General features: G+C 51.4%; 1 protein-coding gene across 7 annotated transcripts in view; it reads left to right on the top strand.

The window, feature by feature from the left end:
• LOC138569804 (protein adenylyltransferase SelO-like) overlaps positions 1-17,531 on the top strand; it is a 1,380,025-nt gene that overhangs the window by 1,305,010 nt on the left and 57,484 nt on the right. For all 7 annotated transcript variants that reach the window (XM_069648140.1, XM_069648139.1, XM_069648135.1 and 4 more), the window contains one exon: positions 6,595-6,674. In XM_069648140.1, the coding sequence (XP_069504241.1) occupies positions 6,595-6,674 (80 nt within the window). The remainder of the gene's footprint in view (positions 1-6,594; positions 6,675-17,531) is intronic.

The raw sequence follows: 17,531 nt of genomic DNA on the forward strand, positions 1-17,531 counted from the left end.
GCGTTCAAGACGTCTGGCATCGATCTGAAGAGCCAGGTCCACTAGATCAGGGAACAAAGTGGGCAGGGAAGGCACTGCGGTAAGCGCGTCTTTCATGGTATTGTTCAAGCCCTTATAAAAGACGACGGCTTTCTTACCCTCTGGCCAGGAAGTCTCTGCGGACAACTGGTTAAACCGCGTAAGATACTCAATGAGTGTTCCCTTGCCCTGGTGGAGATCCAAGAGTTCCAAATCCCGGGATTGTACCTTGTGGCGAGTATCAAAGATGCGTGACATTTCGACTACAAGAAGATCAAAGTCGTATAACATAGGGCTATTGCTTTCGAGTAGGGGGTTAGCCCAGGCTGCCGCAGTACCAGTCAGATGTGATAACAAAAAGGCAGCTTTTGAGGTGGCATCGGGGAAGGAAGTGGGACGACAAAGGAAGTGTAGCTTGCACTGATTGATAAACGTGCGGTACTTGTCAGGGTCCCCTTGAAACCTTTCGGGTGCAGCCAGGGGGAAAGGAGTAGGGAGAACCAGGGGAGAGGGCGAAGTCGAGGTCGAGCCTCGGGGCGTGGATAATGGTGGTACCGTTTCTCCGAACTCCGTATCAACGGGCAGAGGGTGGCGTGTGCTTTGGAGGGTGTCTAGCCGCTGATGAAGGGCTGTGGTTGCTGCGGCCATGTCAGCTCTGAGTATTGTGATCGCTTGCACTAAGGCCGCCATGGGGTCATTCGCGGAACCCTCCATACTCCGCACGACAAGAGGCTTCACAGTCTGTTCTGTTCTTGATTGTCGTGCAGAGTATGGAACCTCCGTCCCCAAGCACCACAGAGGAAGAGTAAAAGCACTCCCTCTGCGGTTATTGGGGCCACAGGTGGGTTCCCTCGCCGGTCTGATACCACGAAACTGCTGACCCCAGACAGCTGTAGAAAAAGGTCTGATTAGTTACCAAGCGAGCACAATAAAACACACTGATGAAAACAGAAGGCAGAGTCTTACCTATGTGGAGAGTTGGTATGCCGTATACCTATGCTGGGGTACTTCGTGGAGAGGGGGGGTGATCAAGTGAGCTGGCCTCCCAGTAGTATCAAGACCAATGTCGTGCGAGGGTCCACCCAACCAACCTGCAGAGATATATGCGTAAGCTGGAATGGCGAGAAGCCAGATCCGAGACACAAAATCCGTAAGGGGCAATCCAAAGGCAATTCCGAATAACGTTCCAAAGCAGACAAGTAGTCAGGAGGGGCAGAAGAGCAGAGCAAGGTCCAGAGTCGAAATCCGTGTCAAAAGCCGTGAATCCAAGAATCAGAATAGCTGAACAGAGTCCTCCGGTGCGAACAGCTGTGAAGCGCTGTTTCGCGGGAGTCCAGCGTTTAAATCCTGTGTGTCCCTGTGTCAGCTGATCCGCGAGCGGGACCGGTGAGCGTGTCACGTGACCCGGGATCAGGAAGTGCACGCTGGAACTGTGTTGACGAATGCCGAGGCGTTTGTCTGTAGTTGCTGTCCCGTAAGCGCCATGGAAGCCGCCAGTGGAGGTATGGAAAGCTCCTATTGTACCTGGTTGTTTGGTGCTTCCGACCCCAGAGATGAGCCTGCTCACGTGACACCCCCCGGACATGAGAGCGTGTGTGAGAGCTGTGTGAGGATGAGGGGTGTATGACTGGCGTACTTGAACGGAGCCGTGAGTGCGTGACAGGATCATCCTTAAGACATAACTCTCCCCTTATTTTATCATTGCAACAGTGGATCATAAATTGATCTCTGATGTGTTCCTCCAACTTTTTGCCGAACTTGCTGCTGAGGGACAAATGTTGCAAGGCCGTTAGGTACTCTTCTACAGACTCCCCTTCTTCTTGTACCCTCACACTGAAATTGTCCTTTTCAAGGATGGTGCTGGTTTTAAGATTAAAATGCAGATCAAGTTTGTATAAAGCCGCATCAAATTAGTTGGAGCTCCCTTCTTCATCAAATTCTGAAATGCCAGTAAGGTTTCATAAATTCTTTGGCCCTCGTACCCTAGGAAGTGCATCAGCAGTGATACTTTACGATCTGTTGAAATGGTGTTTCCGCACGCTGCTCGTACGTAGTGGAGAAAACCTTTTTTCCCTTCAGCCCATTTAATCCTGGTGGGCCCTGGTGTTGACCTATAAGCTGGAGGACCAGGCACACCTGACATTGCCATTTTAACTCTGGTGTTTATATTCCTTTTGATTCTCCTTACCATGGACTCCAACATAGGCCAAAGTATATATATATATAAGCAAAAATAACTTTCACTTTGTGTACATATTGCTCTTCCAGGAGCCCTAACTTTTATTAATCTGCCTGTTTGATGCAGGACGCAGAGCTTTCAATAATGTGATTGCCTAGCTTTACTTCCCGGTGGAGCGAACACTGCTAGGTTCACTCCTCTAATGTCTTTCCTTGAAGTTTGTGACGTGCTGCTACGTGAGCGCAGCTTTGGAGGTATGTTTACTTTTCTTCCCCCTGCTCGCTCACTGTTATGGCGTGTGCCGGTGTGCGCGCGTACAGCACCCTACATGTATGGTGCCCTCACCCTCTGGGGTTCACTTTTAGTCTTTTGCCCTCACACCCTTCTTCAGGGTGCACCACAATCTCCTTCCCACCCGGGGAAATCTCGTGTTGGCCTCTCTGACACAGGACCATGTGGGTGGGGTTACACTCACCGTCACCTGCGGGCCTCTTCTGAATATGCTCCTCTGCAGCGCAACTTTCCGTCAGTGGCAATTACTCCCTGTTCCCAATCTCTGACTCCTTGGTGAGCAGGCTGGGAGCCGGTGGAGGAATGCCTGAGGATTTCAGGCCGTCACCGCACGGCGAATGCAGGAACCTGCTGGGAGTCTGCTGTTTGGATTCGAGTTCCTCATCGCCAGTGAAAAGAAAATACTCCATGCCTCAAGGTAGGTTGATAACCAGGATTTATTTTGGTTCCTTACAGTAGAAACCCGCAGCACAACCAGCCTTCACCCTGATCTCCAACAACTCTCCTTACTTGATTCATAACATTCTGTTGTGGATTGTGCCGGCTATGTTCCACCACAAGGTTCCATATAATACAGGCAGAAGCTCAATTCAACAGGAATCCCTGGAGATCTGGGGCCCTGGAGACACGTGTGGCAGTTCAGTGGATGTATATGTGGAAGATGAGTGTCTCCCTTTCAAGCTAAAGGTCCAATGGACAGCACATTGGCTCTGACAATCAAGATTGTACCAGGTCCTTGAGTAGGCTGTAATTGGGACTGTCACTCATGGTGATGTAAGGGAGGTATGACCTCCTGGAAACCCTACATGTTATCTGACTTCGACCCCAGAAGTAGTCACTGATTTGTGGATAGGCATAGGCACAAATTGATAGTGATGGCCCTTGCAACCTCCACATCTGCAATGTCATAGCAAGTGGGCAGGTGGCATTAGTGGAGAAATACATCTGCTGGGAAGGGTATGCAACGGATATTACGTTGCAAGATAGGCTACTCTTCAAAGAAAACACTAGTTGTATTGAATTTAAGCATTGCCCTCTGTAGATCTCGCTGTTATCTTCTAGACAAAAACGATAACACAATACATATATTGGCCTGCTGAGAAAAAACAGATGCTAAGTTTGTATGTTGAATTTGAACATGTTTCGTACAGAAATTATTCCTAGCAGGTTTTAAGCTTTGTTAGAATTAGTGAAACAGGTAAACAGGTAAAAGGGATTACAGATGAACACCAGTACTTGTGTTTTAGAGGTCATTTGTGATAGTAAAGAGAGATTTCCAGATTGTGCACTGCACCACCACTCTGTGTACTCCCTATGATGTGATATGGCATGTCACTGAAGATGCTCGTGAAAAATCTTTCCGTACCACCTATTTGTCTCTAGTATTTTTATTTGTTCTCTTAGCAGGTGTTTCAGAATACTTACTTTGAACCACATGAATTGCAGCTAGAGGTGGGCACCTCAATGTGCACTGACATTTACATTGTGATGGGGGGGAATATTAAAGGACTGTCTGCATAGGCATGGTTCCCATTAAACCTGAGGTTTACTATGTAATAGGGTGAGGAACTACAATTATTTGTAATAAAGTTTGCTTAATATTTCCAGTTGCTCTCTAGTGCAAAAGGGGGGACTGAGGAAGAAGAACATGTGCTGAATAAAGAAGTGAATGAAATAAAGAACAGCGTTTTATTTAATTGCAGGTGGACAGGGAGCAGGGACTGAATATAAACAAAATTCCCCATCACCACTCATTTCCCAAACAGTTTTCTTTTTTACCAACTATTTTAGATACCCCAATCCCATATGGCTTTGCCACAACTTGCATGGCTATGGACACATTTGAGCATGCACTCAACGAACTGGTAAGTGCTGGCCAGGTGTGATTACTGTGCCAAGGACGAATGCACCATATTGTGGAATAAACCAGCCTAGACTGGTACAAACAAAGAGGCTGCTCATAAGCTGTCGGAAGTCCTTATGGTGGTCGAAGTCCAATGCCCCTTGATGGAGATAAACAAACCAGAATTTGTTATATGATGTAATTGACGAAAGTAGACATAAACGAAGGACTGTTTATTAATGAATGGGTTCATATTGTTTTAGTGGAAGACATGGTAAGTTTATCGCAAGGCTTAGTTTCTGGAATTTTGTCAGGTCAGCTGGCTGCTGCCATATAAAGGTAAGGGGTCTGGAGGTCAGGTCAGTGCGGTTCGGTCAGGTTAGGTGTAGGTTGGAGTGTGTTTTTCTAGGCTTGCAAGCCACCTTATAAAGGTGTTGCTGTTTGTCATCACCCGAAATTAACATGTGAGACCGATTTCTCTGTAATGAGAAGGTTAGCATGTGTCACATCTAGATAGCGATGCCACTAACGAACCCCACTAAAGAAAGAAAATCTCACTCCTCTGCACACACCTCTCACACTCTAACTAAACACAACCAGACCTTTAAATCACACCAAAACGCACGCACTTCACTACACCGCAACAACAAAACAAAAATCACACACAGTCTCGCAAAACAGAACATGATGGCTACCAACCGAAAGCACACCTGAGCTCAGCGAACAGTGTTAACCAAACTGAAGCTGCCAACAGCACATCACATTTCTCTTGCTCTTTCTCCCACTCTGTCCCACTAACTTACCCTACCCCCTTTACTTTTCAGATCCTCCAGAGCGCCAGGGTACCACTCTGGTGGTGATAGTGCGCAGTACAAATGTCCTTTAACATAACATACTCAGCACTCTACAAAAACGCTCATTTCCACCCTCGTGCTCAGAAAACTCAGTTACTGCTGATGACTACTTTGCCTTCCTCTCTACTCCTTCATCCCACTACATAAAGTCCTTAGTTTCGCTACTCACACTCTCTACAATAGACACATATCCTCCCTCACTTCTACCCACCAACACCATGCCTTGTTGGCTGGTTGGTACAGCCACTCCCTTTTCAAGTTCCTTCTCCTAGTCTGCAAAGAGATTCATAGTCTGGCTCCTCCGTACCTAGCCTACTGCATCTCTTTCTACTCACCATCTCATTCCCTCCACTCCTTCTATGCACTCAACCTCACAGCCCCAAGCCCCCAAGCCTCCTCTCGCTTCCGCTCTTTCTGCCTACACATTGGAAGTCACTGCCCATCACAGTTAGTGCAAATCTCATGACGGTGGTATCTTTCTTTGAGTGTAAAGCACAATTCCTCCTGGCAGCTACCAACCCACCCCCTCGTCAGCCAGCAAGCGTGGCAACTACAGCACTGAATACAGTGGTGCTTTGGGTGGCAGGAGTACTTAATTGCGAGGTTGATGAACTCTGTGGCCTGCAACCTTTTTTTATGACTAAATTTAGCACTGGTTGGATCACCAACACCTCTACTCTGACATTCATGGCCAGGAATGGATGAATACTAATATTTTTTGTTTTTGTACAATGTTTGTCATCATGAGTAAATTGAAGTTCAGAGACGTCAAGGGTAATGGACGCATTCCCTTTGCTTCTCCACATTCTCGTAACGTTTCCAAACATTTGCTTCCAACTTGAGCCGGGCAAATTAGGTGCATTTCTCTGCTCACAAGCAAGATAAACTTTCCAAATGACATTTATACTTAACAGACATCACAGCTCTTGCAAATCCATTACAGAACCAAGTTGTGCACTTATAGCAAATGCACTGTACCTCGTCTCCAAAGAAAAAGAACACTTGTTACAATTGCCCATTCACAATCTCAGAAAGTGTAACAAGTGTGCTTCCACTCCTCGCCATATAGCAAGCACACTGATTCTGATATCATTACACAGAAGATTTTCACACTAAAATGCCAAACCTATTGGTTTTGTCAGTGCCCATTTGTAACAGTACTAAGGTCCATCTCCTGGTAGGAAGGTTTATGAAGCAAACTACCGATTCTGATATAATGACTGATAATGACTGTTGCAAGAAAATCTTAGTATAATTGCACTTTGATATTGACTTTTGTATTTCCATGGGCAATGTTTTATTCCAAGTACAAATTGTAAGAACAACATTTGGAAAGTGCAGTAGGAATATATGATGTTGCGTTTTACAATACGGATGTGTAAAGAATATTTCTCTGCATTCGGTTTCAGGAACCAATCCTAGATACGTCCTTAGGAACTGGATGGCAGAGTCTGCTGTACGCAAAGCTGAAATCAATGACTTTTCCGAGGTAAATTGAATAGGGTATTTTTAATATCGCGAGCTGGTGTGACATTATGACATTGCATGGGATCAGTTTCGATTAAAATTGAGATGAAAACAGTTAATAAATCTGATTGATGTGGAGATCCTTTAAATGCATGCTCACAAGCTCTACTCAAGTAGTTAGGGAATAGATAAGGTGTATGTTTTGTTGGTGTTGTGCCATTTGAATGCTCCTAAACAGCAGCTAATTATATACAGGGCCCTTTTAATGTACTCCTTCCTCCCACGGATTCTTCATTGATGATTTTCATATCCCAGAGCAGCAGATCTTCAGAAACCTTTCTGCCACTAAGGAGCGCAGAACGGATCCACGTCATCTCCGCCCGACGTCTATATGCACGCTGTGTTGGATGTGACATCGGGGCCAGTAGATTGCAAAGACCTATGACCTCTTCCTTTTTTTCACACACATGCTACCTACTTTGTTTCAACAGCATGCCTAATTCCGGAAGTTCTAAGGCATCAATCCTTTTGGATTGTGTTGGGGGCTGCTCCGGATCACCGGGCAGCCCCATGCTCGGGTCGGGTGGCACCCGACAACACACACTCTTCGGCGGCGCCCATGCCGCATACTCAGGGGTGGGGGTTCCGCCCACCCCGCTCCAGAGCACCGGAGCCCCGCACACGTGGCCAGGTCCACCTGGCCACCGCGGCCCCGGCTCTGGGGGCACCCAGGCCGGGGTCGCCTCCCCAGCCCGCCTCACATGGCTGGGGGACCCACAGGGACGGCGTTGCCCGGCAGGGGCACCGTCCGGACGGCGTTGCCCGGCCGGGGCACCGTCCTTAAGCTGGGCCCCGTTCGTGGGCCCAGCACCAACAGCGCAGCACCAGCCTGGTGCAACAGGAACGACGCTGGAGCCAGAATGGGAGTGACTGGCCAGCCGGAAGCGGCTGGCTTCTTTTATTATGTTGGTCACGTGGCTAATGCCACGTGACCCATTACAACATCCTGGGAGCTAGCATGCTCCCAGGAGGGGTTCACATGCAACACCACTCCATTTTTTAATAAACAACAAACAAAACACATCCCGCTAACTACCCACTACTACTCCTACAACCACTCTACTAATACACCCTTTATTAACCTGGGTGAGTGGTTTCACTATTGCTGAACGCCGCCCTTGTTGATCCCCCCTGGCACCATTTAAAGCATGGCCACAATATGCAGGATCACAGCTTCCCACCGCCACTTGAATGGGCCGTTTTAAGCACGTCCAGGGTCTGCAGGATCCCAGTCTTCATGGGGGTGGCTACTGAGTCCACATTAAGCAACTGCGGGTCTGCAGGAAACCAGTCCGACATCATCCATGGACAGCTATTCAGGACAGTTCAGTTCACAACTTAGGGCCGGCAAAGCCGCACCTGGGGGAACCCCAGGGGCCACATCGGCCAAGTCCAGAGTCAGGGCACCGACGACGGACAAACCGGCCACCTTTCGCACCTCCCCCTTCACATGGGGGTTGCTGGCGTTATGTTTGGCCAGCATCACAGTTTTTCCATTCACCGCCGCGGGCCCAGTTGTTTCAATGCAGCCACCTCGCTGCTCTTTGCCCGGGGTGGGGGAGGGGCCGGCGGCTCACTTCTTTGTTGCGGCAGAGCCGCATCTTCCTCCTGACAGCGGGGGCGGAGAGGCGGCACCGGTCTTATTTCGTTTGCGGGCCCAGTTGGAGTCGGGCCCGCATCCATTTTCCCATGCGGCGATGTATGCCGCTCTTCATTGTTGCAGGGCAGAGACCATTGCGTGCGGCGTATGGGGGAGGGGCCGGCAGCCCACCTCCTTGTTGCGGGCCCAGTTGGAGTTGGGCCCGCCTCACCATTATCCTTCGGGGCGCACGGGTCGATCGGGGCAGCCGCACTGTGGTGGGCGGTCTGCTGGCATGCTGGGGGAGAGGCCGCTCACCTCTCCATCCGGGGCGACATCGCGTGTGCTGGTCCAGTCCGAGTGCCGGCAATTCCCTTCCTGTTGGTGGTGGGGGAGGGGTGAAGCCCCCCACGCGGCCTATGCCGCGAACATCTTCCGTCTCCCTCGGGGGACGGGCGGGCCGCTCGCCCACCATGTTTTCCTTGCGGGCCCAGCTGGTGTTGGGCCCGCCTCCTTCTCTTTTTTCGCGGCGATGTCAGCCGCACCTCCCCTCTGCGGGTCGCGGATGGGCCTGCGCCTCCACGTTGCGGCCACCGCCACGGGCGCTTTTCTCTCCCTGGGGAGGGGAACCGGCATCCTCCCTCCTGCGGCGATGTTAGCCGCTCCTCGTTGCGGCCGACGCCGGGGCACCCTCCCTCCCGACGGGGAAAGAGGCGGCCCCCCGCGTTCTTCACTGCGGCGCGGGCCGCACGCTTCTCCCCCCTCTCGCGGCCGACGCCGCAGAAACTTCTCTCCCCCACGGGGATAGGGGGGACAGTCGTCTCCGCTCCTCCACATCGCGGCCGACGCCGCTTCACACGCAGGGCTCCAGCCCTCGTCGCCATTGTTGGGGGCTGCTCCGGATCACCGGGCAGCCCCATGCTCGGGTCGGGTGGCACCCGACAACACACACTCTTCGGCGGCGCCCATGCCGCATACTCAGGGGTGGGGGTTCCGCCCACCCCGCTCCAGAGCACCGGAGCCCCGCACACGTGGCCAGGTCCACCTGGCCACCGCGGCCCCGGCTCTGGGGGCACCCAGGCCGGGGTCGCCTCCCCAGCCCGCCTCACATGGCTGGGGGACCCACAGGGACGGCGTTGCCCGGCAGGGGCACCGTCCGGACGGCGTTGCCCGGCCGGGGCACCGTCCTTAAGCTGGGCCCCGTTCGTGGGCCCAGCACCAACAGCGCAGCACCAGCCTGGTGCAACAGGAACGACGCTGGAGCCAGAATGGGAGTGACTGGCCAGCCGGAAGCGGCTGGCTTCTTTTATTATGTTGGTCACGTGGCTACTGCCACGTGACCCATTACAACATCCTGGGAGCTACCATGCTCCCAGGAGGGGTTCACATGCAACAGATTGCTTCTGGCTTATGAACGTATCTGACCCTCATAGGCTCTATACTGCCTTGGGGAGTATTACGACACGCAGGACTGAGTGGCTAAAGTTTAGCCTTTATCTACAAGGAGAAAGTTGAATCTAACCGATCTCAATGTGTAGGAATTACTAGCATCGTCGCAGCCTTAAATTAGTAGATTTCTGCGAGAATCTCAAATTTTCTTTTTTTAAATTGAACTTTATTAAAGCAAAGAAAAAGGTACTTAGTTACAACATTTCGTTCAAAGAGAATGAACGCACAACACGTGAACAACAGGCATCACATTTTGCATACAGTAATAGTTCAAGACAGACAGTCGCAAAGGTTGAGCTCCAGAACGCCCTGTACACAGCTGCCCATCTGTCCGGATAGTCTGCCCAACTAAGGTCTTTTTCCTATCGGGCCTGTGTGTGCGGTGTTGGTCGGTGCCCTCTTGCTATCAGGATGCTATATTGTTTTGCTATTAGACATCTTGATCCCTGATGGGTATTTAGAACCTTTTCAAATGGAGTGAATTGCCGCTGGGGTTGCAGCTGCAGGTACAGTAACAGCGGAATTGTTAAGCCCTGTTGTCCTGTCTCTAGTTCGGCTTTTGTCAGGAATACCTCATCTTTCCACAGTTGTCCCAGCCTCGCCAGTTTGTGCTCGTATTGTGGCTAAAATCGAAAATGATCGACTATAAGGTCCCTTATAGGGGGCGCCAAGATGCAGTTTAGGGGTGATGGCCATGTGGTGACACCCGTCATGTCTGATTTGTTTTTCCAGAGGGACCACAAGACCGCGAGGATGGGGTGCTCGCGTATTTATTTTGGTTGTGACTTCTGGGGAACCCACAGCCATTCCCCTAATGTTACTAGCCAGAAGTGCCCATTTTCTAGATGGACCCATTGCTTTTCTCCTGACTCTCTGAGATGATCCAACAGCACCCTCAATTGTGCTACCCTCTAATATTCATAGATTTCTGGGAAACCTACACCTCCCTGTCCCTCGGCAGGATCAGCATTTTATATGAGATGTGGGGCTTCTTTCCTTCCCATAAGAAGGTCAAGAGGAAGCGTTTGGTCTTTACAAGGAACGAATCTGGGAGCGCTATTGGTAATGATTGAAATAAGAAGAGAAATCTTGGGAGAGTATTCATTTTTATCGTAGTCAGCTACCCTGCCCAGCAGAGTTTAAGTTTTTCCCATTTTTCGATGTCAGTCTTCACTGTGGCCCATAGTGGGGTGAGGTTTGCATGAAATAAATCTCTTGTAATGGTCACCCCCAAGTATCGGATGTTGTTGTGTTTGAGCATTGGGCCCCAGGTATTAAACGGGCTGGCTGGGTTGGTGTTCCCTCTAGCAGTGGGAGGGCTTCCATTTGATTTAAATTGATGTGAAAGCCCGAATGGGATCCGTATTCGGTGAGAGTTGCCAGCAGGGTCGGGACAGACCAGGTCCGCGAGTCAGATATACTAAAATATCATCTGTGAATAACGCCAGTTTAATTTCCCTCCCGAACCTAGTAAGACCACTGATTTCACTCGTCTCTCAAATCTTTTGGACAAGAGGTTCCATGACCAATGCAAATATTAAGGGTGAAGTGGGCAACCTTGCCTGGTCCCTCGGCTTAGGGCAAAGGAGGGGAGATGCTATGCCATTGACTATACCTTCAATCTTGTGTTTCGGTATAAGGCTTGTGCGCCCTTTATCCAGCGCACCCCTAGGACTGCCTTTCTTAGCACTGACATCATGAGCGGCCACTCGACCCTGTCAAATGCATTTTCAGCATCGATCGAGACAAGGATAGGGTCGCCGTTCCGAGTGGTCAGCATCGCTATGAGGTCTAGCATTTTGCGTATGTTGTCTGACCCTTGCCACCCTTTAACGTAACCTACTTGGTCGCTGTGTATGAGTTTAGGCAGGGTCGGCTTAATCTGTCGGCCAGAACGCGAGTGTACATTTTTGCATCGACATTGATCAGGGAGATCAGCCTATAGGAGCTGGATTCCTGCCTGTCCCTCCCCCTCCTTCTGCAGAACAATTATACGTGCCTCCGTAAAGGAGTCAGGAGCCAACCCTGTTTCCATCATATCGTTGAAGAGAAGGGCCAGGAAGGGTGAGATGGTGGCACTGTAAGCCTTATAGAAGACCGGGGTGAAGCCGTCTTGACCCGGGGCTGAGCCTGGTTTCAATTTTCAGATGGCCGCGTCTAATTCTTCGGTTCTTATGGCAGCATTCATGTGATCAGTGTCATGGCCGTTCAGCTTCTCAAGACTTATGCTGTCCAAATATTGTTTGGCATTGTCGCTGTCTGCCTCACTGTCTGAATTGTATAGTTGTCCATAAAACAGTGCGACCCGTGCAGTGATTTCGCTGGGGGCCGTGAGTAACTTCCCCTTTGAGTTCCTGATTTTATAGACAGCTCTTTCTTCTCTCTGCCCTCTCAGTCTCTCTGCAAGTAATGTGTGGGCCTTGTCCCCTTTCTCGTACAATTTGGTTTTGTATATCTAAGCTGAGTTAGCGCCTTCCCCCTCCATAGATCATTTAGATCTTGTTTTAATGGTCTTATGGCTTCTAAAGCTTCCACCGATCCCCCTACCCCTTGGGTAAGACTGCCTCTTTGCTCCTAATTTCTGTTTTGAGCGCTACATCGCTGCGTTTGCACTTTTTTCATAAAAGTTCCTTGCGCTATCAGCAACCCCCTGATTTTGGCTTTCGCTGCTTCCCATACTGTTGGTCTGGAGATCTCACCCGTGTCATTCCTTCGGAACAAATCCCTAATCTCAGTGTTGAGCGAATTTCTAAAAACCTGGTCTTAGTAGAGGGTGTCGTTACAAATCCATCGCCGGTCCGATGCTGCGTCTGGCCCTAGGTCTAAGTCTACTGTTCCCATGTCATGATCTTACCATCCCACTAAGTCAATACCTGTGTTAATTATGTTGTGTTCTTGTGCTGCTTCTATAAATAGATAATCGATCTGGGTGAAAGTGCGGTGTGGGGTGAATAAAATGTATACGCTCTGGTTTGGGGATGCGCTGTTCTCCCGGTGTCAATTAGGAAATGTTCCTCTTTGAGGTTTTTGAGCAATTCTTTTGCTGGTGGTGGTGTGGCTCCCCTTCTATACGACATCCAATCCAACGTGGGATTGAGCACCGTGTTAAAGTCTCCACCACAGATGAATAGCCCTGTTTTCCACCCATCCAGGAAGGTTAGGAGTTCTCTACTATTGGTGGCTATTTGGTGCATCAATAGAGCATAAGGTGAACGCTTTGGACTTAATAATCCCATTAATTGCCAGGATCCTCCCGGCGACATTTCTAGGAGTCTGTACAATCTGCAGGGCCAATGAGGCTCTATGTACTATACCCACTCCCTCTTTCTTTGCCGGTCCTGATGCCCACACCACCCCCCCCCCCCAACTACTTCCCTCTGATGCTGAGCTCCTCTCCTTTGCAGAATGTTGTCTCTTGTATAAACATAACATCTAAGCCCGATAAATTGAATGCCCTTACCAGCATGGATCGCTTCTGGGGAGAGTTCGGGCCCTTAACATTAAGGATCCCAAACCTCACCACGTCAGCTAACATTATTCCAGCCCTTCGATGTGCTTCTATTGACCCGCACCCCTGACTTTAAGCATCGTTTACGGACCATTAGGGCCGCTAACTGGTGATCCTCTGCCCATGTACATTTCGTGTAACCTTTTCCACAAAAAAACACTTTGCCGTTCCCACACGTGTATTCTTTTAAATTGCTTCCTTCTTAGCCTGTACTCTTACGTCCCGTCCCCTTTCCTCCATACTGCATGGGCATCCCTCGCGAGGGATGGGAGACGGAACCTTTTTCACCAGAAAAATCTTCTTCCCATCTAAATTTAGAGACGCACGGAGGCGCGGCCCTGGGAGCATGCGCTGCCCTGACTCCGCCCTCCGGTGCAACACCTCAGTCCCCTTTTCTGTGCCAACGGGAACGGGCCGAATTCACCAGCGCTCCTGGGTTTGGCTTCGGCCATGTAATTCCACGCGTGGATTCTTCCTCTGTATCTTCTTTTGTCTTTTTGTTCAATAGGTACTTGGTCCTCAGATGCCACAGCTCCTCCTCGGCGCATGTCGACTTCGACAGGATTCAGCGGGTGCCCATCCTGCAATGGGCCTTTTCCAACTTCAGACCCCAACGCCCTCTGCCTACGTTGCCTTGGCCCAGACCACGGTTGGCAAGCCTAATCCCTGTGCGGCTCGCTGTCCTAGAAAGCGCTGAAGAACAGACTAGCCAGGTGGAGGGAGCTCTTTCAGCGGTCTCCTCCTGAGGACCTCAAGAGTTTTGTGTGACGTTCCAGGCCAGAGTTAGGGCCTATATTTTCACCTGCACCTCTCAAGGGAGACTCCTTCCCAGGGACTCTCCTACGCGGGAGGGACCGGTCAGGTCCTTTTACCAACTCGCGCACCGAGGCTATCACAGCTACCTGCCTTCGGGCTGAGGGGTCCTCAGATCCTCCCGGTGCCAGGGTTGAGGGGCTGCTAGGCTCTATTACCTGGCTTGCGCCTGAGGGGCTCCGCCCTTGTACCGGCATCATGGCCGAGGGGCTATGCCCTGTTACCGGCAATACATCCGAAGGGGTGCCGGAACGCAGCTTAACGACCCCCAGTGCCCGAGGAGCGGGTTAAGTCATGCACCTCACACATAAGAGACGTGGCAGAGGCAGGCCCAAGCGAGCCGAGCAACACTTCACAGCCATGTGGTAGGCAGCTCAACAAAATGGCCAACGTGCCAGAGAAGGACACCCGTTCGACGCCTCTGCATGACTTCTGCGAAGAACGAGTATCAAGGTGGGACTGGCATCAACCAGGTACGTGGCCTACGGCCTACCCTTCTTTTGCACAAGGCTGTTTTCCTTTGCGTCCCTATGTACATGGTCGGCATCGGCAGTTGCCTCTAGTCTCCCTCAGTGCCCTCATCCGCCTCCTCTTTGGCCAGCGAGGACCGGATCTTTGAGAGGTTCCTCGGCCTCATGAAGTCTCCAAATATGGGGGCTATCATCAAGGACACCATTCAGGGAAGTCCTTCCCGCTTTGCTAGTGGCACCACAGACGCCTCCGCAGATGCTTATGGCCCCGGCGCAGCTGCCTCTTCCGGCTCCTGAGCCTACTCCACAGGCGGTTCCATACCAGCCTCCGCCTCTTCCTCAGCCTCCGGCGGTGGTCCCCGTGCCCCAGCTTCTGGCACTGGATACTCCTCCTCCACAGGATCCCCCAGACCCTCAGGATACTGATGAGGAGGAGGATCCTGACACACCATCATCGGCCTGGGCCTCCCACAGCCCCAGGTCGAACAGCTGGCAGAGTGCATCATCGCGGAGGTCCTCACAAGGCGCTCTTCTGCCAGAACAGGAATTCCACTGCAAACCAATGTAGTCTCCCTCACCAAGAAGGGTTGGCTCAAACCACACTCTGTCCAGCCAGTCAACCGCTGCCTGGACGCCAAGTACAGGCAGATGGAGGGGGATACACTCTTGCTCTCCTCCCATCCTCAGCAATACTCCTCAGTGATCGCTGTGGCATCACTGTACTCCAAACCTCAGTCGTCCTCGTCTTCTTCATCGACGTCGCTGTTAGGCAAGGAGGAGAAAACCTTGGAGGCATATGGTTAGAATCTGTATTCCAATGCTCCCTTGCACCTGCAACAGGCCAATGCAGACGCCATGCTGGCAGCCGCTAACCAGAGATTATGGCGGGAAATTGCTGACTTCCTCCCAGAACTCCCCACCCACAGCCAATCATGTTTCAAGGCGGGGCTAGCCGAGGCCAAGCTCGTGGCGCAGGATATCATGGAGTCCACGCTGGCACACATCGATATCTCTGGACATGCCATCTGTATTGCCACGGATATGAGAAGGATGGCCTGGCTCTGGGCAACCAAGTTCAACCCGGATGTCCAGGAACGTATTCTAGATCTGCCCTTCGAGGGCAGTGACCTCTTCCACTCCAGCACAGACGAAGAGGTGGACAAGAAGAAGAATAGCACTCAGACGGCTAAGTCTTTATCCATTGTGACAAAGGCCCAAAGCATACTCCCAGTCTCAGCAACACTCGGATAAGGGTCGCTCATCTGGAGGCTTCCGTGGCTTCCAGGAACTGAGGTCTAGGCAGTCGGAATACTCGCCGACCACTAGTCGCCGCAAGCATCAAAAAGGGGGCAGAGTGGTTAAGGGATTTTTCCTGTCGCCCTCCTCCGCCTCTGCCTCCAAGCGTAAAAAGACATGACAGACCTACTCAGGTCCACTTGTCGCCAGTGGGGGGCAGGCTTGCTCTTCACGCACACTTTTGGCAACAGAACTTTGCGGACCCCTGGATCCTGTCAGTAGTCTCCTCGGGATACCGTCTACCTATTCCTGCCTCTCCTCCCTCCTCTTCTCCTCTCCCGCAAGTTGGGACAGCAACTCTTTTGGCGGAGATTCGGTCACTCGTCCTGAGCCAGGCCATGGAGGAAGTCCCAGCCTCCCAGAGAGGCCCTGGCTTTTACTCCAGGATCTTTTCCGTTCAGAAAAAGAACCAGGCTGACCTGAGTTTTGTCCTGGACCTTTGCACCCGCACCCTCTCCTTACCTCTTCAGAGATTCAAGATGGTTACGCCAGCCTTTATTGCGGAGGCATTGTGCTGGGGAGACTGGATGTGCTCCCTGGATCTGAAGGACGCTTATCTGCACGTCCCGATTTGGCAACCCCATTGTTCTTTCCTCCGGTTCAGGATCATGAGCTGCCATTTTCAGTACAAGGTCCTCCATTTTGGCCTCAACTCGGCCCCAGGGTCTTACCAGGCTCATGAATGTGGTGGCAGTCCTCCTCCAGGCTCAGGGCCTCCATATATACCCCTACCTAGACGACTGGCTCGTCAGGGCTAGATCTCAAGAAGCAGTTCACCACTCCTCCCAGGCACTGATGAACACGCTACACGACCTGGGCTTTTTGCTCAATCTCAGGAAGTCACAGCTGCAACCCACACAGTCTTTGACCTTACTGGGCCTCATCTGGGACACGCGCTCCGAGAAGGTCTTCCCCTCGGAGGACAAGATCTCGGCCATCAGGAGGGCCACGTCCCACTTTCTCAGCCGGAGCGCTACTTCGGCTTAGTGGTACCAGCATCTCCTTTCTCTTTCTGCAACTGTACTGTTAGCTGTTCCCCACACAAGACTCATGATGAGGAGGATTCAGCTCCACTTCGCAGCGTCGAGGAACCAGGAGAGGGGCTCTCAGGCCGAAATGATCAAGATCCTCATCTCTCTCCACCTGGACCTCACATGGTGGTCCAGGGACTGCAACCTGCAAGCCCTTCAGGCCCCCCGTCCCACAGGTGATGATTACCACAGACTCCTCCCTCGAGGGCTGGGAAGCCACACTGGAGGACCTCTCGGTCCACGGCACGTGGGGCCGTGAAGAACAGCAATACCACATCAATTGGCTGAAACTGAACGCCATCTGGTTAGCGCTCAGAGCCTTCATCCCACGTCTGAAGGGAAGGGTTGTCCTCATCCAGACAGACAACTCGACCAATATGTATTACATCAACAAGCAAGGGGGGACCAGGTCCGCCTCCCTGTGCAGACTGGTGATCAACATGTGGGAATGGGCCTTGGAGAACAAGATTTTCCTCACAGCAGTCAACCTTCCGTGGGAATCCAACCTGGAAGCAGACAGGCTCAGCAGGTTGGGAGCAGACAACTACGAGTGGCAACTGAACAACCTTGTTGCACAGGAGATCTTCCACAGATGGGGCCTCCCCCAGGTGGATCTCTTTGCCTCCAGGCACAACAAGAAGTGCTCTCAGTTCGCCTCCTGGCAGGGCCTAGG

This window comes from Ambystoma mexicanum, chromosome 2q (genome assembly GCF_040938575.1).
Source record: "Ambystoma mexicanum isolate Mex_15411 chromosome 2q, UKY_AmexF1_1, whole genome shotgun sequence".
NCBI lineage: Eukaryota > Metazoa > Chordata > Amphibia > Caudata > Ambystomatidae > Ambystoma > Ambystoma mexicanum.